General features: G+C 48.4%; 1 protein-coding gene across 4 annotated transcripts in view; it reads right to left on the minus strand.

Annotated features, from left to right (window-relative positions):
• Nucleotides 1-2,476: 2,476 nt before the first annotated feature.
• Nucleotides 2,477-22,799, minus strand: part of FAM168A (family with sequence similarity 168 member A) — a 210,569-nt gene continuing 190,246 nt past the window's right edge. For 3 of the 4 annotated variants that reach the window (XM_043482490.1, XM_043482489.1, XM_043482492.1), the window contains 5 exons: nucleotides 17,959-18,084; nucleotides 11,407-11,549; nucleotides 10,630-10,804; nucleotides 9,192-9,321; nucleotides 2,477-8,482 (listed from right to left, as the gene is read on the minus strand). In XM_043482490.1, the coding sequence (XP_043338425.1) occupies nucleotides 9,209-9,321; nucleotides 10,630-10,804; nucleotides 11,407-11,549; nucleotides 17,959-18,084 (557 nt within the window). In that variant the 3' untranslated portion in view covers nucleotides 2,477-8,482; nucleotides 9,192-9,208. The remainder of the gene's footprint in view (nucleotides 8,483-9,191; nucleotides 9,322-10,629; nucleotides 10,805-11,406; nucleotides 11,550-17,958; nucleotides 18,085-22,799) is intronic. The other variant, XM_043482493.1, reaches the window with a different exon arrangement.

Here is a 22,799-nt window from a genome sequence, read left to right on the forward strand (position 1 = left end):
ACTGCATAGTTCTGTGTCGGGCCCTGTGTGTGGGCCAGGCCATCCCTCCCCTGGCAGTGTCTGCTGTTTGGCAGGTGGGGCACCAGGTGAAGTGGGGCCAGAGGCGGCCTCACAGGTCATCTGGCCTCATCTCCCCTTGGGTAAGGAAGAGCTGCAGTCCAACCACAGGTACGGGCTTCAGGGAGGGGGGGTTTTAGTTAATTATAGGTTTTTTTGGTGTTTGGTATGGTTTTTAAAGATGGAAGGAGACTTATTTAAACACTAATGGGAAAGAGGCTCAAGGAGAGGCTGAAGAACCAAGAAGTGATGCCTGTTGGAACCTGAGGTGGGGGGTGGTGGTGGTGGAAGGGGACACCCTGGGAAGGCTCAGGCTCGCTGCACCTGGGAGACGGCAGTGGCCACGCTGGGCCTGCCTGAAGCCTTACTTCACATGGGGCAGAAGCCATGGCAGGGCCCGGCCTGGCAGCTGTGGAGAAAACTCCTGCCCCGAGGGGAGGCTGGGCAGACTCGAGTGGAGGTTCAATCTCTCCCTTCCTCTCACCTCTCTAGAGCACAGGCTTCTCTCTCTGCAGCTTCTCAGGTGGGCAGGAAAGGGAGGGCACCTCTGAGGATCCAGGAGACAAAGCATGACCTGCTCTCAAAGAGGGGAGGGAAGGATACAGGCTGGACATAAGGAGGAATTTTCTGGAGCATCAGAGGTTCAGCATCATCTGGAGCTCCAGAGTCTAGAACAGTGTTGTAGGGGACCAGTGGGCATCACCAGTGCACCCAAGGAATGTTCCCTGGGGCCACCGTGGTGCTTGGTGTCCCTACTTGCCAGGGTGTGGCTTCTTAGACTTGGCTGCCCCCTGAGCCAACCAACCCCACTTCACCGAGGGCCTGGATGACACACAGATGAGGACGAGACAGTGCCCTGGGTGAAAGGGGAGGCTGACCCTCCCACCCTCTCGCCTCCGGTCTCTAGGATGAGGCACATACAGATGCCAGCGAGGGTGGAGACTGAGGCTGGGTCTGGGCTTCCCAGGTGAGGTAGTGGACACCCATCTCAGTGCTGGCCCCTGGGGTAGTAAGCACTGGTCACCTCCAGGCCACACCTACCACCCCAATTCCCTGCTTGCTGGAAGGTAAGAAAAAGGAATGGCTCTGGCCCCAGTCCTTCATTTGACCCTTGGGGGGATCCTGAAGCCACCTCCCAAAAGAGGGAGATGAGGAGCTGAGGACCAGGTAGGGGTGTGTCTGATGTGGCTGACCCTAAGGACCCCTCCCTCTCACCTGGAAGCTTTCCTGGCTCTAAAGCCTACTCTTGAGCTGAAGGTGGGCCAAGGCTGCTGGCAGGGGTGGGAGCTAGAGGACAAGGTGGGGCCCCGGGTGACCACTGAGGACAGTTCTGAGCTTGACCTCGTCTCACTCCACCTCCCCTCCTCCATGGGCTAGAATGGTGGGTGCCCGGGCCCAGGTCTCCGCCTCCCACCTGCTCCTGGCCCCAGCCCTGCCACTGACCTGGAGTTGAGTCCCTGGACAAAGTCCCCTTCCTGTCCAGGAGGAACTGCTGTAACAGCCCAGGAACACCATCCCTGACCACCCCTGAGAGCTTTCTGCACCCATAGGAGAGGCAGGTTCTGTGGAGGCCCGGGGTGTTCTGGTGGAGAGGGCTCCAGAGTGTTAGTTACAGCCAGGTCACTTAGCCTCTTTGGGCCTCAAAGATTCTCCCCAGTTGAGGAAGCTGAATACTTGGGAGGCTGGTAAAGTGTGGACGGCGGGAGCCAGGCCCTAGGAAGGAACAGTGGCAGCGATGACCAGGGAGGGAAATCCAGGCCTGGACCAGGGCAGTGGCTTTGCCTAGAACGGAGATTAGAGATGTTTTGGACATAAATAAAACTGACAGCACATGATGACCATTTGGATGGAGACCATATTACCACCTTCAGCCATCCTTCTGGGACTACAAACTGCTTAGCCCATCCTTTTAAGTGGATGTAGGCACTGCCTCCTCCAGGGTGGGCAAGAGAACCTGGGGTTTGGTACCTGTGCTCTGGAGCCAGACCAAGTGTAAGTTGCAGCCCTGCCCCTCACTAGCTCTGTAACCTTGGCCAAGGTACTCACTCTCCTCAGCTGCTCCCCCTCCAAAGGACAGGGCTAAGCACAGGGCTCACCTCCGTCCTGCCGTGAGGATTACCCGTCACCAAGCATAAAGCACAGTCCTGGCCACACGGTGGGCACTCGGTAGATGCAGCCTCCATCATTCATGGCTTCCCTGCGCTCCTGCATCACACACCTTAGCCCAAGTGCTGATGGCCACTTCCCAAGCCCCTGAACTGTGAGTGCCAGGGCTGCCCCGGAGATGCAGCGTAGGTATCGCTTGACTGGTGAAAACAAGTTTAGAATCAACTTGGGAGAAGCCCAGGGGACACTCACCAACCCAAGAGGTGTCTGTGTCTCCCTCTCCCAAGAACCACAAAGTCTGGTCACTCCAGACTTTTTTCTTTTTTTTGGAAACTTTTTTAATAGTTATTGAATGTTCTACAGCTTACAGTAAATATCATAGTTACAAATTCTTGGCTTCAATCTTTCAGAGTGATCACTATCTGATCTTCAAAACAAAACGGAACAAAAACCCAAAAGAATCCAAAACAACAGAACAAAACCAGATTTACACTTCATACACACAAGCGAGGCCGCAGGGCTTTCCACTCTTTACACTCCAGGCTGTGTTTTGAAAACACCTATAAGTTCTTTGCTCAAACTACTTGGAAGACACCGGTCAAGGTTTATTATTATTATTTTAAATGTTTTTCTTTTTAAAATGTGAGTTCCAATAAAATTTAAAAACTAGATTCCAACCTGTAGATTAAAATGAATTAAAAAATACAAAATCATATACAACGCTCTCTCACAGGGATGGTACATGCCACGAGAACAAGTTTCTCCATCGTGTGATATGAACAGGGATGCAGATGCCTTTTAGTCAGGAGACAGGGACAGGCCCTTTGGCCTTTAAAGGTCATGACAGACAACGCCACGTTGCTAGAGGCCTGGCCTTACCTCCCCTTGGGTAAGGAAGAGCTGCAGTCCCACCATAGATCCAGACAAGCTGGCTGACCCAAGAAGGTGGTCTCTGGCCAGTCCCACTCTTTCCCTGACTCTCAGGCACAAGGAGGAAGGCTGGAGCCTGGAGATGCTGGTCTTGCTGGGGTCAGGCCCAAAGATGACTTCACCCATTTGAGGCCTATGGGCTGGTACTTATCAGCAAAGCTGTTGTGTTCTCTTCAAAAAAGGAAAATAGCCCCTCTACCAGGAGCTGGACTGGGTACAGGGCCTCACTGCCACAGCAAGAAGACCCAGGGACTACAGATGCAGCCACAGGGAAGCAAGCGTTCTAGTTTCCCTTTCTGGCTTTGTGGCAGCCAGTCCCAATCACCTGGCCACTGGGCTGGACTCAACAGCACACAAGGTAGAAAATACCCATTGGAGAAAGTGAGGGAGTGAGACCCAAGTCTGGCTCAGGCAAGGTTGGTTATGGAATGTTGAAACTGGCCTGCCAGGAAATTTAAAGGTCAGGCCCTAGAACCATGTAATGCCTAATTTCAGAAACAGGTTTTCTAGAAGGGGACGTGGACAGGTAAAGGACAAATCCTGCTGCCAACCTGGCACACCCAAAGGAGGCTGAGCTCTCAGAGGCTCAGTTGTGGAATCCAATAGCCTGGCTGGGTCTCCACTGTGATCCAGGTCTTGGAGGTAAGTCTAGCCTGGATTCTCCTGGGGCTGGACACCAGCATGGAGCCTGCCCCTCCACTGCCCAACCTGCCCCCTCTGGATTCCCAGGCGTGGCAATCAGCTGGGGACCACACGCCCTACAGTGCTGTGGAATACAGGCTGGAAAGCAGAGCTTCCACGTGTACTGTCAACTGCAATTGGGGAGCAAATGCCACGGTGACATCTCAGTGACTGATCCAGCCACAGTGCTGGGACCAAGACCTGTGCCCTCTAGGCCTCCCTCTCTGACCTCCCTCAGAGCAGAGCTGAGGGTCTGACATGCAGGGCTCCAGGCCTGATTCAGCCAATGCCTCTCTGGACCTCTGGCTGAGTCCTGTCTGCACAGTGAGGACATCAGAACTTAGTGACCAAAGGATCTGCACTACTCCTATGCTCCGTGTGATTCATTTCTGAAGGGTACTTGGAACAAAGCCAGCCTCTCTGAAGACACCCCCCAGATCTCTGGAACACTTCGGGTGGCCAAGGGTAAGAGCTGGGACGAGGAGGAAGGACCGCACAGTGTCTCTCTAGATCCTGGTCCTTACCCTTGGGAAGAACAAGCCCAGGGACTGGATTCAGATGTACTTTTGGCCATTCAAGGCTACACCAGGTCCCCTGGAAGTGCCAACTCGCTGGGTCTGGATAGTGGGCCGGCTCTCCAGGGTCAAAAAGCAAGGGTACACAGGATTCCTAAGGACATAGGTCTTTCAATGGACAGGTGCCCAGGGCTGCCCCTGAACACATCTTCAGTCCTAGGCGTCATGACCTCCAAAGTGCTTTGCTCAAGTTAGGCCTCTTATTGCAAGTTCCTGTCCTTCAAGTGCTGCCAGCTGGAAATGCCTCTGGGTTCCGAGGGCTCCTCATAAAAATCCGCTCAGTGGGGAAGACTGACCTCCCAGGTTTCCCTGGAGTCTTCCTCTGTTTAGGGGCAGACAGGTAGCCCATCCCTTCTGCATGCTGGCCACCGAGGCCTGCAGGTGTCAGTAGAAAGAGCAGAGGATTTGAAGAGTTCAAATCTTGGCTCTTTCTCTGATGAGCTGTGTGACCTTTGGCAACTCTCTTAAGCCTTCAGAGACTTAGTTTTTTCCATCTATAAATGGGAATTTTGGCAATCAGTGTCAAAGTACTTCGTACACACACAATAAACTCTGGACAGGTGAGTGTCCTTTTTCAATATACAGGGAGGGGGATATGCACTTTACAGTCACTGCCAGGAGAGAGAGGAAGAGCGGCTGTCCTGTCTCACGAGGAAGAAAGGAAATCAATTTTTCCAAATGTGGCAGAAAGATTAAATTTCAAAGGCTCTTAGCACTTCGGGGCACTCCAGCTTCCAAACTCCAGCTTCCTGGGCCCCAGGCTAAGGAGAGGGAGGCAGGTAGAAGTGGGGGAAGCCGTGAGGGTTGGCTGGTGACTGGAACCACCTGTACCCCAACCCTGCCCACCAAGCTTGTGGCACTGGTGGGAAGCAGTGGAATGGGGTGGAGAGAGGGCTTTGCTGGTGCCATGCTGCAGCTCAAATGTCATGTGGGCACACCCCTTGTCCTCTCTGGCTTGCTGGACTTGCTAAAATGACAGGGCCCCTCAAGCTCTGACTTTCTGTCCAGCTTGACCACTGGGCCATCCAGTATCCGTGGATGATGCTCATGGTACCTCGTGATGGATGCCTGTGATCCTACCACGTGGGCTCATCCTACCACAGGCACACTGCTGCCTCGTTCTCCTGGGCTCTGTCCCTCTGCAATGACTCCCCAAGCTTGGCCAGGCTTGTGGATCTCCATCAAAGCAAGAGGGTGAGGCCAGCTGAACTGGGGCTCCAGTGCTCAGACCGCAAAAGGGGTGCTGTGCCTGGGTTCTTCCAGACCCCAGCCTTTCCATACCTTGTTTTTGCCTTGGGGTCTGTCCTTGATCTTGAATTACATACAAGGGCCAGGAGAGGGTGCACAGCATTGAGTTTCAGTCTACAAGCCCGTGTGTGGAGTCAGACTGGAGGGAAAGAGACCGCAGACTGGGATTCAAATGGCTCTGCCACTTATAAGCAAGTCACTCTGCCTTTCCAAGTCTCAGTTTCCTCATGGATCAAATGAGAGAATCGTCTGTTTCACGGGGTTAAACCAGATGACAGATATGAAATTGCTTTGTGAAAAACTGTGAGGTACTAGATGTTAGTTTATACATACTGGTACAGAATGGACAAAGGTAAAAAGGTAATTCCTAGATCTGTTTTCCCCTCCTCTGGTTCTGCCCCAGCCCATCTGGAGGCAGCGGGGTTCAGGGGAGCCTGTTGGGGTGCCAGCATTCTGCTCACTTTGGGGCAAGTTCCCTTTCCTGCTATTAAATAGGACCAGTTTCCTCATTTGTCAAATGGGTGAAATAACTCTGACCTTGTCTTTCCCTCAGGGTCAGTAAATTAAAGGCTGTGAAGTGCTCTGAAGTCTATGAAGCACCTGACAAATGCAAATGTTTCCTATTATTATTATAATCATTATTATTATTTTGGCATTTTCTAAACTTGTATGACATAATCTAAAACAACCTTCACCCACCCTTATACAACCAGGAAGTAGGAGGAGGTATTTGCCAAAAAAAGAAAAAAGGATTAACACTAGAAAACTTTCTATTGTTTTAAACCAAAACCTTTTCAGCACCCCCGAGCAGACCGTTTAGAACAGCGGGGCTTCTCCCTACTGGTCCTGCACTTCCCAGGTGGAGGATGCTGCTGGGCTGTGCACCCCTGGGAACAGCCGGATAGCCTCTGAGGTCCTCCTGGCCAAGGGGTTTCCTGATTACTTCCTCCTTTAGGGAGACATGGGAGGTAGGGGTAGGGATATATCCACGTATGCATGAATTTAAAATGAAGCGAGTTACTTAGAAGTTCTAAATGTTATCAATGATCCCATTTTGTACAGTAAAATGTTCCTGTGCACGCTGCCCCCCCCACCCCCCGCCAACCATCCCCAAAGGGGCTGCTAGCCCAGCCAAGTGTCAGGTGCAGGGGGGCAGTGTTAGACAGTTGGGCTCCTGGCTGAGACCAATGGGGCCTCCTGACCCAGGGGTCCCTCTTCTCCCCAGAGAGCCCATGTTTCCTTCTCTCCTCTCAGGATGAGGGGCTACTGTCTTAACAGCATGGACTCTTTTTCAGCCAGTCCACCTGCTCCTCCAAGGGCTGGAGTCAGGTATAGGATGAGAGGTCCAGAGGTCTTCACAGAATTTCCAAATGCTATTTCCTCATTTGCAATTTCTGTTCCTGCCCCCACAAACCTCGGCCAAGTCTTCAACCTCTGCCTTTGAAATCCATGGAGGAAAAGAGCAGAAACAAAAGCCCAGAGACTGTTCCAGAGCTCATCAGGTGTGGGCACTGCTGGCTTCATTTTTACAAAGCCAAGCCAATCCATCCCTAGGTAAATTTTTGTGGGCAACATGCCCCAGGCAGGAAGGTTGCATTTAATGCTAATTTTACTGCAAGGTCTAGGGAAGTCCTTTCCTCTTCTCTGGGCCTCAGCTTCCTCATCTGTCAAACAGGGGAATGGATGAGATGATTGCTAAGGTCCCTTCAGTTCCATGAGTCGATGAAATGTTTATTGCTATTGCTTTTCCTTCACTATCCTGACCTCCAGAGCCACCAGCACCCACCTGGAATGTGGTTCCTTCACTTTGGCCATGAATGGCACAAGGTAACCGAGAACTTAGCCTGTCTGCCAGCGACATGGACAGACAGGTGAGCCCTGGCTCTGGGAAGGACAAAGGGAAGGGAGAGAAATGCCACAGGTTTCCACTCTACTCAGGAGCAAGCTCCTCACCAGAGTGGATCCATGAAGGCTCAGAGGCCAAGGTCTAGAGTACACTGGGCACGTGGCCTCTGAGGCTTTGGGAGGCTGGGATCCCACCATCCTGCAGCTGCTTGGCAGGTCTGAGGTCAATAATCACCTTCTGAGGAAGTGCCAGGTCAGTTAACATCACTGTGCAAATTAGAGGGTCCAGGCCCAGACAATTTGGCCAGAGACCTTACAAGCCAAAGCCAGCAGGCAAGGGCCTCTCGACTCTCTTCCCTCTGCCTTCCCACAGTGCCCCCCTCCCCCCACCCTCCCTCAAGTTCTCCCAAAGGAAAAATCTGGTTTTCCCAGGTTCTCATCTGGGGTATTATTAAGCTGCTATGAACACTCCTACCTAATCAGGTGGTTTTGTTCTTGGTCTGTTGCGATGGTTCTCAGAAATATCAGAAGATATTTCATTTGTATCAGGATACAGCAATGCCTTAAACTAATCCTGCTTGAGAAAAATAAAAAAGAAACCATCCCTCAGAGATGTGGCTTGCTCAACAGTTCTGAGTTCCTACCCTGGACCCAAGGGTCACATCCGCTATCCTCTTCAAAGGAAATTGCACCTTCAGCTGAACCACTGCAACAGACCCCACTCTCTGCCTGCCGCTAGACTAGGCTCCCAGGGCTGGATGCTTGGGGAAGGAAAGGAGCAGAGAGGATGTGCCTGGTCAGGTAGGAGAAGGGTGGAGCTGGGAGGGCAGCGGCTCAGAGGGGGACAGTGGGGAGAGGCAGGAGATTAGAAAAAGCAGCTTTTACAAAAACCAAAAATAAAAACCAAAACCGTTAAAGATGCATAAAGTGACCCTTGCACTTCCGTTGTCTCTTCTTGCAAATAGAGGCGGTGCTGCTAGGGAGCTGCTCCAGCACCTGTGTAAGACTCGAGTAGTTGCATACAATGTGTGACTCCAGGTCTGGGGGAGGAAGGGGAAAGCCATTAGTGACAGTGGTATTCCTGAGGCCCTCCAGGAAGATCCTGGACCCCCTCCCCTCATGCTGAGAGCCCTAAATGGAGTCCTCAGTGCCTTCCCAGTGGAGTGGCCCATTTCCCATCCAGTGCCGAGAGCTGGAGACAAGGAGGCATGGCAGTGATTTTCAGTGACATCCCTGGAGCTCTACAGGTCACTGGTACTGCCTCAGGATCTGCAGAGGACGGGGGAGCCTGATGGCGAGGGTGACCCAGGGTTTCTGCCTGGCCTCAGTCAGAGCCAACATCTGACTTAGATAAAAGTTCATTGGAAGGATAGGCCCACAGTTAGAAGAAGTCTGAAGACCATACAGTAAACAGCACAAAATTTAGTATTAGAGGATTGGAATTCAAGTCCCAGCTTAATTTTTACTAGTTAAATGATACTAAACTATGTATTCATCTGTAAAATAGAGTGAAGATCCTTGTTTCACAGAGCTACTGTGCAGATCATGAGATAATATATGTAAAGTATCTAGAATATATAGAAATGACAGCTATCATAAAGAGTGATACTGCTGAACCTGGAGCAGGAAAGCAACTAGTAACTGTCACCTACCCCCTGTTGACACCTGTGCTGCAGCCCAAGCCAGGGGCTTTGAGATAGTTCTGCTAGTTGGTCACCCTCCCACCTCTCCCACCCGGGCCACACTCACTTGGATGGGCGCAGGCTTTACCAGTGCGGGGGCACATAGCTGTACGCAGGGGTCCCTTGGGCCCTGTATGTTGGCATGGAGACAGGGTGTGCCCCAATCGCGGTGTGCTGGGGTGCAGTCAGCAGGGTACCTGAGCATCCAGAAGGAAAAGAGGAAACCTGATGAGGCCATCCCAGGTGCTGGGATGAAGAGGATGAGCCATGATCTTTCACACAGCTGCTCCCCACCCACTCATGAGCTGCCGCCCGCCCCTCCCCACCTTGCCAGGAACGGTCTCCCAGGGGAAACCTTCCTGACGCTCCAGGACAGTCTCCAGTGGCCTCCTTTCACTCTCCTCTGTGTGCTCCTCTCACTGCACATCCCACTGAGAGGTGTCTGCTGCTTTATGTGGTGGTGGTCATTCCCCTAACCAAACTGTTCCTAAGGGTAGGCCTCTGGTTTGATCTATCAGTATTTGGTCCCCAGGGCCCAAACAACAAGGCTGGCACCCAGCAGATCTGCATCAGCTTGCTGACCTGATCTGGGGAGTGAGAGGCCTCAATGCTTACATTAGGGGCAGAGAAAAATCCCAACTCCCACCTCCTGCTCTCTCAAGCCCTTGTACTCTTTCCCCAGAAGGTGACCTCGCTGATTCTCTGAAAGTTGGGTCTCTAAAGGTTATTCAGAGCCCTCTTGTCTTCTCATGCTCTTCTTTGAGTGCCAACTCATCCAAAGACTTCCCCAAACCTGCTCTTCCTCTGGTGTCTCTCCCTAACTCCATCCTCAGGGCTTCTGGAGTAAGCCAGAAATGGAGATGGGGCCTCCTAGACTCCTGTTTCTCCCAAGACTCGCGATTAATTACTGGACAGGTCCCGAAGCTCCCAGCTGCTGAAGAACATTGCTCTGTGCCCTCCTGTTTGGAACTCTGCAGCTAGCAGAGCCCTAGCATCATCATCTCTCCTCTAAACCACAGCTTTCCCCCCATATCCCCTCTACCCGCCTGTCTCCACCTTACAGTCAGAGAGAATGATTAGACAAACCCTATCTCTCCCATGCTTAAACTTCTTTGCTAGCTCCCTGTTACCTAGGTATTCGAGACTCTCCATGACTTTATCTCTGACAACTGCTCCAGCCACCCTTCCAACTCCATGCTCTCATTTTCTAAGTGATTTAGACCATGTCCATTCTGTGAATGTGCTTTACTCATGTTCTCTCCCCTGGACTGCCCTTCCCTCTTTCATCTCTCTGATTAGCTTCTGTTCATCTTCTAAGGCCTAGCTCACTACATCCTCCATGGTGAAATCTTCTACAGCCCTGTGGACAGAGTTAGAGGGTCCCTAGAACTCCCAGGCACAGGATTCTTCATGTTATGCTACAGCTGATTCCATGACTGTGTCTTCCACTCTGTTGTGAGTTCCTGGAGGAAGGGGATGGACACTGACATAGATGCTGCCCTTACCTGCTGACATCGCCATGGTGGTGCCGGCCACCATTCCCATGGCCACACCGTTGGTCCTGGGAGCGGCGACAGGCGCCGGGTATATGGCAGAGGGAATGCTGTTGGGCTGGACGACCGTGGTGTGGTGGATGACATGGGGCTGGGCAGCATACACCGGCTGTGTATAGTAGGCTCCCTGGAGGAAGAGGGGCTGAGGTCACACCAGCTTTTGGAGAGGCGGGGAGAGAGGGGAGGGGAGCCTGTCTCAAACCTTAAGGGATGGTGTCTGAGAATCTCTGGCCCAGGGACACAAGGTCTGAGGCTCTGCTCATGGAAGTACTGTGCTGGTGTGAATGCTACCATTTTACATACTGGAAAAATGTCCTAAATGCAGAGCACTTCCCCAAATGTCTCTTACCATCTATTTCCCTTTAGGCAAAAAGGTTGAAGATGGAGACAATGGTCTGAGGTGACACCCCACTGCCTAGATCACATGACTGCTTTCTGCCATCACAGCCCACAGGTCTGCTGACCTCTGGGCAGAGTAGACAGAGGGTCTGGATCATCTTAATCCAGAGCTTCTCAAATGCTTCTACTAAATAATAACAAGAGCCTCTGACTGTGGACTGAGGTAGAGTGAGGGTGTGTATAGGGTGCAAGGTTACTGCTTCAGAGACACAAGAGTGACAGCTGATCAGAGCCACAAACTCTCTTTTCCTCCCCCTCCACCCCACCTACCCAGGCTGGTGGCTCCTTTACCTGCAGAAGAGGTGAACCCAGGATTCTACATGTACCTACCTGGGCATACAGATTCTGCTGGGGGTAGGCACTTCTGATTGGATACATGGCCGTCTGGTAGGGGTTGGGTGAAGGGGAGTAGGGGGGCGGAGCAGTATTACTCTGGGTCGGTGGGACCTTGTATGGTGTCCCCGCAGTATATCCTGTACCAAGGCAATAAGAGAAACTTCCAATTAGTTGGCAGAACAGCATCGCTGGGAGGCAGCAGGTCCCAGTCACGACTCCCCAGACAAGCATGGGCCGAATCCAGGCTGGAAACACAGATGGGAACAGACAGAGTACAGGCTCCACCCAGACAGCCCTGGCCCCAGAGGCAGCTCCCTCAGTCCTGGCGCATAGGGCTGCATGCGTGGCATCTTTCATTTCTCTGTGTCTCGGGCTCTGAGTCACAGATAAGAGGCTGGGACCAGATGATCTCTTAAGGGGGCCCTTGAAACTCAGACAGTCTGGGATTCTGAGCCCTGTACCATGAGACAGGCAGGTACACGTGGGCGGGAGACCCTCAATCTGCTTGCTCTACACTGCACTCTCTCTTCTTGCTTTTTAGTCTCCTCACTCAGTACCCTGGGGCATCTGCTGCTGCTGCTTCTGTCTTGCTTTCTCCCTTACTCTCTCTTTCCTCCTTATATCTCTCTCCCTTTATGGATTGCTCTCCACCATGCTCTTCTTCCCTGTCAAGTTTTAAGGTGGAAACCTCATACAAAACACCATTCCGAGATCCTCCTTTTCTGAGATGCTAAAAAACTCTGCTCTACACAGCTGGCTTTTTCTCCCCTCCTGGGACTTGGGGGAGGGCCACCGCTGCTTGAAAGACTGAAGTCAGGATCAAAAAGATTCACATCGACCTGGAACCCAGGCCACGTCTAGTCAGCAGGGTGGACAGAAGCTGGGGCGGGGGCTGAGCAGTCAGGCTCCAAGAAGTTCACAATCAGCCATTCACACAAACTACGCTGCCTTTGAATTTCTGGAAAAGAGTCAGATCCTAAGTTCATAGGAAAAACTTGAAACATAAATCACTTAGGAACAAGGCTATGTCCTTAGAGAATCCCAACATGGAATGATTCTATGGAAACTGAGCGATCATCAGGTAGCCCCACTCTCTTACTTTATACAAAGGGATCCTGAGGTTCAGAAAGGGCAAGTCTTTCTAGGAACGTCACCTTCTCTCTGAGTTGAAGGGACGGTGCCAGGGGACCTTGGCTTTGGATCTCCAGTGGAGTGTTGCTGGAGATTCTTCCCTGTGGCCCTCCATCCTGACTTGGTCTGGCTGACACATCATGAAACCTCTCTTGGCTTTAGGTCTTTTGTCTACAAGACACTCAACAAGGACCCATTCAGTAACATGGAGCTGTTCTTACAAGGAACTGGAGGCAGAGTAAAGAGGGTGCTTTGCTGGAAGAGAAGGGGTTCAGGCTTCAGCCCAGGCTTTCCTTCAATTTGCTGTAACTACTGCCAAGTCTCTGGGCCTTAGTTTCTTATTTTGTAAAATTAGAAGGCTAAGTGAAGATCTCTTCCTGAACTAAAATCCCATTGTTTTAAAGACAGTGGGTCTCTTCTACCCTACCCCCCATTTAAAGCAGGCTGCCATACAGTCACAAATCTCTCTCGGGTCACACCACAGCTTGGGCATACCCTGATGAGGTACTCAGGAGGATGTGAGAGCTACTGTGTAGTTACCACACAAGGCACTACTAAAAGGTGTCCTGTCCTCTTCCTTGGAATCATGCCATTTATCTTTCCACCTGTAGATTCATAGTTTGTTCTGTGAAAAACTGGAGAAACTGATGTTGTGGTCAAACATGCTTGGGAAATAAGCAGCAATGAGGATGGAATGGAGAAAAATACATTAATGAGAAGAGAGCATTGATAAGAATTAGAAACTAAGTGGAAGTGGAGATGTGAGTCAGTTGAGGAAGACGTCTACAGCAGATTCCCCCAAGATTCTGGATTGTACAGCTAATCATGAAATGTGGTCCGGGAGAAGCAGATACTGTGGGGAAGTCAAGGAGCGTAGGTTTGCACACGTCTAGAAGGAGCCGTTTGAGCTGTACTTCAACCAGAGACAGTTTACTTGTCTGTAGAACAAAGGGGATTCTCAAGATGGGCATGTCCCAAGAGCATGGACTATGATGCTAAGGGAGCCTAACTGCTATTCTGCCCCCTCCCCCCAAAGAAGAAGGTGAGAGAAAGGGAGAGAAGAGGAAAGGAGGGAGAGGAGGAGGAGAACTATAAAATAAGAGAGAGACAGGTTTTATTCCATGACAGTAACAAGTTTTAAAGTGATAGGATGAACTGTGAATCTCAAAGGATAGGCATATGCAGGAGACTATTTCCAGATTTACCACAGGATCTTTTATTCATACTATTTACATTTGAAACATGCAAACCACAATTTTTGTTTGTGTGACTACAGCTTGTTTGAGTAAATCAAGTTTTACTGTAATACAGCCATGCCCATTCATTTACATACTGACTATGGCTGCTTTATTGGCTGAATGGTAGTTATGTTAGAGACAGTAAGGCCTGAAAAGTCTGAAATATTTACTATCTGTCCCTTTATAGGAAAAGCCTGTTAACTCCTGACTTAAAGAAATAAAACACTATGGGGAGTCCTGCCAGAATGGAGAGCACACCTCTTCCATGCAGGAGGGCAGGACACCCCCGAATCCTAAGAATCCCTATCTCTGAAAGCTATATAGCATAGGGTTATGGTGATGAGCAGTCTGGAGCCAGACTGCCTGCCTGGGTCCAGCTCTCCTACTTAACAGTTGTAGAATACATCAGTTTCCTCATCTATAAAATGGGGACGATAATAATATCACTTACTTCATAGGGTTATAGTGATGAATACATGAATAAGTGCAAAGCCCTTAGAAGAACGCCTGACACAGTAAGAATAGTTCATATAGGTTACCTATTATTCCTTTCTCTCTCCCTGTATAGAGAGACAGTAAGCTTCCTGTCCAAGGAAGTGTACAAGCAGAGACTGGTCTGAAAGATGACAGTAGACAGGAAGCTAAACCATGACTTTCATGGTGGGATCCAACTTGGAACACAGACTTCAGGATTCTAAAAATTTTAAATTTAATGGTTTTAAATGCCATGATTTTAAGATTCTTTAAAGTTAACACACGAGTGGTGCTAGACTCTCCTTTACGCTCCCAGAGAATGTGTGCTCAAGTTCTATCCCCTGGGAAGCTTGCACTCACCTTCTGTGTCACAAGGACAACCACATCGCACAAAGTGTTGAGACTGTCCCTCTGAGGGAAATCAAGAGGTGCCCAGAGACTGCAGTAGAATTTGGTTTCTACATCTAAGAATAACCTTGTCTGAGTGTTTCTTTCTTCATGTTATGAAATAGACACACGTGAACTCAGAATACAAATCAGTTTAGCCAAAACACCCTTGGTGGCCAAAATGATGAGGCTGGAGAAGGCCTTGCCTATTTGTCCAGAGAGGCTGAGAAGGGAGAAGCAGAACTGCAGAGCTAGAAGATATCTTAGAGATCATCAAGACCAGCACAAACGTTTCACAGATAAGACAATGAGAGCAAGTGAGCGACTGCTCATAAGCACCCAGGACTCGGTGCTCCCTCCTCTAACTACAGTCCCAAGTCCTGGGCTTCGTCAGTGAGTCAGGTCAATTCTTCTCTTAAGGAATACTTTCACTGGACTAGATAATATCAGAAGATCTTTCCAGTGCTGATACTCTAAGCTCTGAGTATTTCAGTGAGACTTCTATGAGAAAATCCTTGCAAAGGACATTCCATAACTGACTGATGGTCCTGTCCACACCCTTGAGGATCACTGGAAATTCCCCTGGGCCTGTAGCCTGGACTACCTCAAGTATCACAGAATTCAGGGTTTATTACTTTATGCACCTAAATTTAAAAAAAAGAAGAAAAGCTGCTGGACTTGATACAAACAAAACAAAACCAAGTCAAAACAAAGACTCATTGATTTTGCTCAAATGAACTTAGACTCAACTCATCACTTGAGGCCTGGGTCTCCTGAAGAGAGTCCTACCTAAGTCTGAAGGTTACAGCACTAGGACTTTGGAATGCTATCCCTTAAGGACATTAGAGACTTGAATTCAATCCTCTCCAATTCAGGTGAAGAATCTAGAGCCCAGGGGAGCAGCAACTTTCCCAAAACTGCACAGCAAATCAGTGCAGAGCTGGGCCCACAGATCAGGGCTTACCGTGCCCTGGGCAGAGTTCCTTTTTGAAACATATGTCTGTCTCTGTAGTCCAATCTTGGACATCTGGTATATTGGCCTTTGTGTCCCCATTTCATTAAAGGCAATATTGTGAGAGAAAAAGGGAATTCAATCACTAGCAGTCCCAGCTCTGTCTTTTGAAAAAGGCTTTGTTTATGGTACCCTATTCTTTCTCTCAGGTTCCTAACTATAATTTTAAACTCCATCAAATAGGGTAATAAAGAGAGTGTGTATATTAGCAAGATAAAACCTTTATAGCCTTCTCTTTAATCCTTCTGCACTGTCATAAATCTTTTTCAGCTGGAGAGCCCCTACCACTTTCAAATGCATTGATGCTGACATCAAGGATGCCTTTTAGACTAATCAGTTTATTGACTATCAGATTTATATGTCTGGACAAAGCTCTATGTATGAGACTTGCCTTGACCCCCAAGTCTCCTTGTTGGCAGCTGAACAAGAGAGTGCTGAGTAAGTAGGAGGGAGACCTAATTACAAACAGGCTTAGCAAGTGTTAGTGAAATTAAACTGAATTTTTCAAAGTGTCCTGACTTTTCTCTGGTATTAGAAGCCACAAAATCTGTGTGCTGGGAGAAACCCTTGGGGGATATGGGAGGACAATCAATCCTACCTCTATCTATAAATTATAAGAAAGGGGGTACGCCTTGGACCTTTCCAGTGACTGTGAGAGCCTGTGAGAGGACAGTGGGCTATAGCTACTGGACAGTTCAGTGGAACTTCAGGAAGAGGTTAGCATGGTGAAAGGCAGGGCCTTCTAATACAGAGACTTCCTCGCTGTGGAAAGGACTGCCTCAGGGGAATGAATACACCACACTTGAAGACATGTGAACAAAGGCTAGTTGGCAGCTGGAGAGAAGGCCCCTGACAGGGTGGAGGATATTGGGTATACAGCACCAAGATGACCTAGTCTAGCCCCCTCATTTTATCTTTAGAAAAAATAAGGTCCAAAGCATGGGAATTATCCAAGGTTACACAGAACCAAGTCTAGAATCCAAGTCTTTTGGTCTTCCACTCCAGGTTTCTTTCTGCTACACTACAGTAGGTATGTCTGTATGCATGTACCTCCATATGTGCAGATATAAGAGAATATGTATTATATGCCCATGCACATATATTATATCATAGGTATCTGGAAAAACTCCCTACTGCTATTGTCTCTCCCTTAAAAAACAGCAAAATTAATCTCAAGAAAAAAGTCAGTAATAGAAACTTATTCTGGGTGATACCTTTCTCCAGTTGTGCTGTGTTGGGCATATTACCTTTCTGAGCTTCAGCTTTCAAACTAGAATAAAAATCCACCCAAATAGGACTATCGTATAGATTAAATGAGAGGGTGATCATGAAGCATATTCTTCAAAAGGTGAGAGTTATGTTGTATAAACTAGTTTATGTTGACACGAAGGGGCAATGATAACTAACAAGAAAACAACATTTTAATGAAAAACTTTAAATACAACATATTCTTTTAATTTACTTACTTAATAGAGTAATACTTCATTGAACCCCATACCACGGGCCTAGTCTACGACATCCCCCTGAGGGCCTGACCAGCCCATGTTGGCACAACTTAAGAGACAGGCGCTTACCACATGCAAAGCCAGCTATTCCTCTTTTGGACAGCTCCAAGAAAGCATGAAGATTTTCCTTACACAGAGTCAAAATGCCACTCAGTAATTTCTGAACACTGGCCCTCATTTTACCTAGTGGAGTCATTTTGTGTTAAAAATCAGAGGTGAAAGTGAAACCATCGGTCACTCCACTGAGCCTTGAGTGAATGGGACCCATCTGACCAGCCAGACCAGTTTCCGGCCTCCATCAGGAACCCCTGCACTTACGTTGCTCCCACAGTGTAGCTTCCATGCAAGGGGCAGTGTTTCTCAAGCAAGGGGCAATTTTGTACAACATAGCCACCTCGCAACTAAGAATTATCTGCTCCTGATGTCCATGATGCTGAGGCTGAAAATCCTTGTGCTAGCTAGAGAAGGCCCCTCTGTCCAAAAGTCCACAAGCCTTTAAACTGCCCTCTGTCTTTTCCCCTGAAATGCAGTAACAGTCCTTCCCTCATCAAACTTAGAAGATGAGTACTTCCTTCTCTCTCCCTCACTTCTTTGTGTCTCCTCAAAGTGGGGTGCATGATTAAAGAGGATGACTTTTTCCTGTATGAGGAGGGCCAATTTTTCGGTGGGTAGGAGAGAGAACCTCTTAAAACACTGTCTTACAAATTTCAATTTTAAAAGTTCCCTTTCCTTTCTTCCTAAGAGACAAATCAGTCCCAACCAAGGGGAACAAGGAAAGGAGGAGACAAGCTGTATTTACTGAAAGCCGCAGAGGATGCTTGGTAAGTTCGGTTCTCGGTCCCGGTGTCCACTGGGAGGTGGAAGGTGCCTTCAGTGCCACAGGAAGACGAGTTCTGTGGCCAGGCCTGTTTCATCAGCAGAGTTGCTTAAGGGAAGACACAAGAATGGCATTAGGCAGAAATAAGAAGTGGGCACCACCAATCACAGACACAAAGCAAGGGTCTTGGGCTGGACGGAAACATATAACCCAAGGGGCCCCGTTCAGACACACAGGATGGTTCAGCCTTTCTGAGATGGGTGAGTGGTTGGGAGGAGTGCTGAAATGAGCTTCTAAATGATTTGAAGCTGAGGAAATCTGACCTTACACTAATCAGGAGAGTCGGGATCTTCTACCCACTACTAAAAGCATGACAATGCTTATGAATACCACCTTCTACTGTCTGGCATTCTGGCCTAAGGCTCTGAGATATAGCTTAGCCACTTTCTTGTTAATGTGTAGCAACTTGGAACCTTTGACTGTGTATTGGACCAGATCAACTGAATACTCCTTTTTCATGCCTGAAATCTCAGCCGGAGGTGTATTTAACAATTGCTTTCAAAGAGAGACCCCAGAACGCTAATTACCACCTGACGTGAACCTTGCTGGACTGCCATCTCTTGTGAAGGGACTGAGCTTTCGCAGCTTGGAAGGCACAGGCTGTCCAGCGGGACTCTCCCTGCAAACTCCCCTGTGCACCTAGCGGGGACCAGGCAGACAGACCGCTGGCACACCCTTTATGCCTCCTGCTGCAGTGCTCCACCTGAGACATGGCCTCACGAGTTAGAGATGAAATCTTCTGGGCCGTTAAGAAAGCAACTGTCAAACTTAGAGTAGATGTGAAATAGAGATGAGGCCAGTTTGAAAGAAATCTGCAGAGACTTTCCAGGCTGACTCAAAGCTCAGCTTGAGAAATTTGAAGAATGATGCTTCTAGAAGTGGGGAGTGACTCCAAAAACTTACCTTCATGTGTCCTGTAGGCAAGGAGAGGAAATACAGTTTCAAAGGAGGGGGGTGCCTAATGTTTTAGGTATCTCCCTTGATCTATTTTCAAACACTAGAGGAGAAATATTCCCGACACAAATTTCTACTTATGACTAAAAGATGATTTTAGCAGTATCTTTTCCATTGAAATAAGGTCTTGGGAGTCATGGATATGGGGTGTTTTAAAGTATATTAGTATTGGCAACAGTTGGATATACTTGAAACATTTTAACAAGGGGCTGAGGTAGACAGGGTAGTAAGAGAAGCAAATTTGCCTATACTCTCATTCCATCAGGACAAGGATAGTCCACTCCAGGCAGACTCCCATAAACCCCTCTGCCTGTCCAGGTAACTGGAAATGCCTCTGTATCCTTCAGTCATCAAAGTACTGGGGCCAGAGGAGGAGGTAAAAGACTCTGCTGTTTTAGTTGAACCGAGGAAAAGAATGTAGCTGTTCTGGGCTGACTTTGAGCTTGCATCAATGGCCCGCAATATATATAGCAGATGCTGAGAAATGAGAAGGAAATCATGGGCAGGGAAGTGACACTAAAAGGAGAATTCTGATAGAAGAAATGGAGATCCAGCAGAATTCCATGCAGAGTCCAGGGTCTTTGCTGGACATTAGATCATGACTCTGCAGACAACACAGGAGGAGGGCAGTCAATTTTAAACAATTACCTTGAGTTTCTTTTCCTGAGGGTCAGGGGTGGGTGAAGTGGCGGTGATTAATAAAGGAACCCAATTAGTGTTGAAAAATCCTATTAAGATGGCTCCAAGTTTAGAACCTGCCACTCCACTTGGCTGGAAAGCCCTGACCACCTAAATCAACTCCCTAAAAAAGTAAAACACTCAGCTCTAGGAAGTCAGATAGAGCAAGCTCAGGCCCTCAAGACCCCACAGGAATCTACCAGAGAGCAGAAGCCTGAAATCTGACTGTGGAGAATTTGGAGGTCCTATTCTGGTCCAGTTTTTAACGCAAATGGTGCATACTTTACCCTAATTTTAACCATAAACCAAAAGTCTGACATTAGCCTGAAGGACCATGTGACAATTAAAAAGTCAGTCAAAATCAACCAAAGAGCGACTGAGGCCTACCCTGCACTCAGCACTGAGGGGAGTGCCACGGCGGACAGGAACGCACATGGGTCATGGGCACCGCACACAAGGTTATTTACGGTCTAGCTGGGGATGCAACACAGCCACACGCCAACCAGAGAGTGAACAAGACAGCATCACGCACAGCAGAATAATGTTCCAGGTTAACCAGGAAAGAAGCAAGTGCGACTGTGCCTTTGATTATGTGTTTCCCAACTGAGCTAGTGAACTAAACTATATGTGTGTGTGAAGAAGTGGATATTTTTTTCTGGTTTCATTATAAAGAAAACAAAAACTAATATTTCTGTAGTTTTCTATATATATGAATATATAATAATCTAAGTAACTGGAAAAATTATGAAGACTAAAAACAACAAATAGCAGCTGTCAATTTGCTTTCCTCACTAGTTAAGATATACCATATGATCTTCCTTGTCCATGTACAATTCTAAAGTAACCTGTTGCTGGCAGCGATTCAGAACTCAGTTGTGGGATGAAGACAATCCAACTAAAGCTTTGAGAGGCGTGGTAATAGAGAAGGCTGCTCTGACAGGCATGCCTGTTCCTGGTGCCATGAAAGGTACAAACTCCTAGAAATGATCTATATTCTGAATAAATACATGTGTATGTATTTGTCAAATATTATTGAGGTGCATGTGAGAGACTGGTGCACCTTATGGAGTGCTGTATATGTACTATTCCTCAATTTAAAAAAAGAGAGAGAGAGAACCCATGGCAGTGAAGGGCCACGGCCCAGTCACAGCATGCTGCCCACGTCCAAGTGCTGGGTTGTTCACATCCCTGGACACGGGGCCCTCACGCCCTCTGACACTTGAACAATCTGTTAAGCACACTTACAAGGAGGAGAGGCAGCAAGGGACCATCATCCTGAGCAATGTGGTGTGTCGGGAAATCTGAGTTCTGGCCTGGGCTGTGCCACTTATTAGCTGTGGGACCTTGGGCAAGTCACTACACCTTTCTAAACTTCAGGTTTGTTGTCTCACAATATGACAATAAATAACCACTACTTGACTGCTTGACAGCACTGATTGTGAGGATCAAAAATCAAGTATCCAGTCTCAGTTTCTAATTCTGGTGTTTGCCCACTCCTCCATCCTCACAGGTGTGGACAGCTCCAATGGAAGCTCTCATCACCTCCTACCTGAATTATTACAACTGCTTCCTCACTCCGTTTTTAAACCTGCTAACTCCAATCTCCAAGCTGCAATCAGAATGATATTTCTAAGACCTACATCTAATCACAAAACCTTCTTTCTTAAAAACACCCCACGGTCCTCCACTACCTAACTCCTTGTGTGGCATTTAAGGCCCCTCAAGATCTAGTCCCATGATCTCTCTCGATTCTTCTGTTCTCACTCTCAAACCCTACACGTCAGCCACACAAATCGCTCACCATTCCCAGACTATGCCAAGAAGCATCACTTCTCTGTGTTTTTGCTCACACTGCTCACTCTTCTTGGCAGGTCTTTCCCCAGATGCCACCTGGTAGACATTTATTAATCCATCAACCATGAGCTGAAGACTTGCCTCCGCTATGAGGTCCTTTTCTCCCCCCAATTCTTGACCATACTTCTCTTGTGTGCCCCATTTGGTTCACTATCCTAGTTCCTGTGTTTCTTAGAAGTTCCCTGCTGGTTTGTCTATCTTCCCCTGTTAAATGGTGAGGTCCTTCAAAACAAGAACTCTGTCTTACTGAAGTCTGCAGCTTCAAAGGGCCCTGGCTTAGGGTCTGGAACAGAACCATCTGTTAAGAGAAGAGCTCCATACTACTCTTAATATTTCAGATGCTACAACTGGAGGGGAAAGGAAGCAGGAGTGCTTCTTTCACTTTCTATGGAGACTTCTGTTCAAGTTCATATATTCTGGGGCATACAAAAATGACTGCTCATAAACAATAAGAGAAACAGGTCTGTGACTAGCAAAAATGAAATAATAAGATTTTAAGAGGGCCCTCTATTAGCATTTAAAGGGACCTCAGAGATCATCTGGAATAAAACACTTTATCTATGGCCTGGAGATATTAGCAAATTGCCCAAGATCACGCAGCCCACAGCAGCATAAAGGAGAGATTTTCCACAGCTCATCTCCTAAAAGATGGGCCACACACAAATTTAATTTTCAACATCCAAATAATTCAAGGTTAAAAGTTGAGAAAGTGTGCAGAGACTTTACAAAAACATTGTCCTGAGCAGCCCAGGCAAGGGTGGTGAAAGCAACAAGCCCCCCCTATGGTCCCTTCCTGTCTATGACGAAAAAGGACCTAGTCAAGTTACACTGCTGGGACCCTCACAGGTGCCCAGGAGTTCCCGTGGTGCCTTGGGCCTGGAGTCCACACTGCCCAGAGCATCCAGCTCTGGTCCCTGGTTTATTAGCACACTTGACCCTCACCTCTCACCATCCAGGAAAATGCCCCCAGATGAGCCAGAGCTCAAGATCTGGGCTGAGGGAATAGATGCATCTAAAGTCAACCAGGTCTTTAAACATGTGAGACCACCAATGGAGACAGAAAAATCTGATCCTGGGCAGACTGGTTTTTTGTGTTCTTACAGGCATGATCCAGGTATTCCTCCACAGAGGAGCCATGGAGGCCCAGGAATTTTTGTTCACTGGTTTGAATTCAGCAGTCACAGGGTGAAGGTTTCTGACTTAGGTCAGATGGGACCCCGGAGGTGAGGAAAGGGAGAGACGCCTTTTAGTGCCATGATCCTTCACTGCTGCCCTAG

Source organism: Cervus canadensis, chromosome 11 (assembly GCF_019320065.1).
Source record: "Cervus canadensis isolate Bull #8, Minnesota chromosome 11, ASM1932006v1, whole genome shotgun sequence".
Classification (NCBI taxonomy): domain Eukaryota; kingdom Metazoa; phylum Chordata; class Mammalia; order Artiodactyla; family Cervidae; genus Cervus; species Cervus canadensis.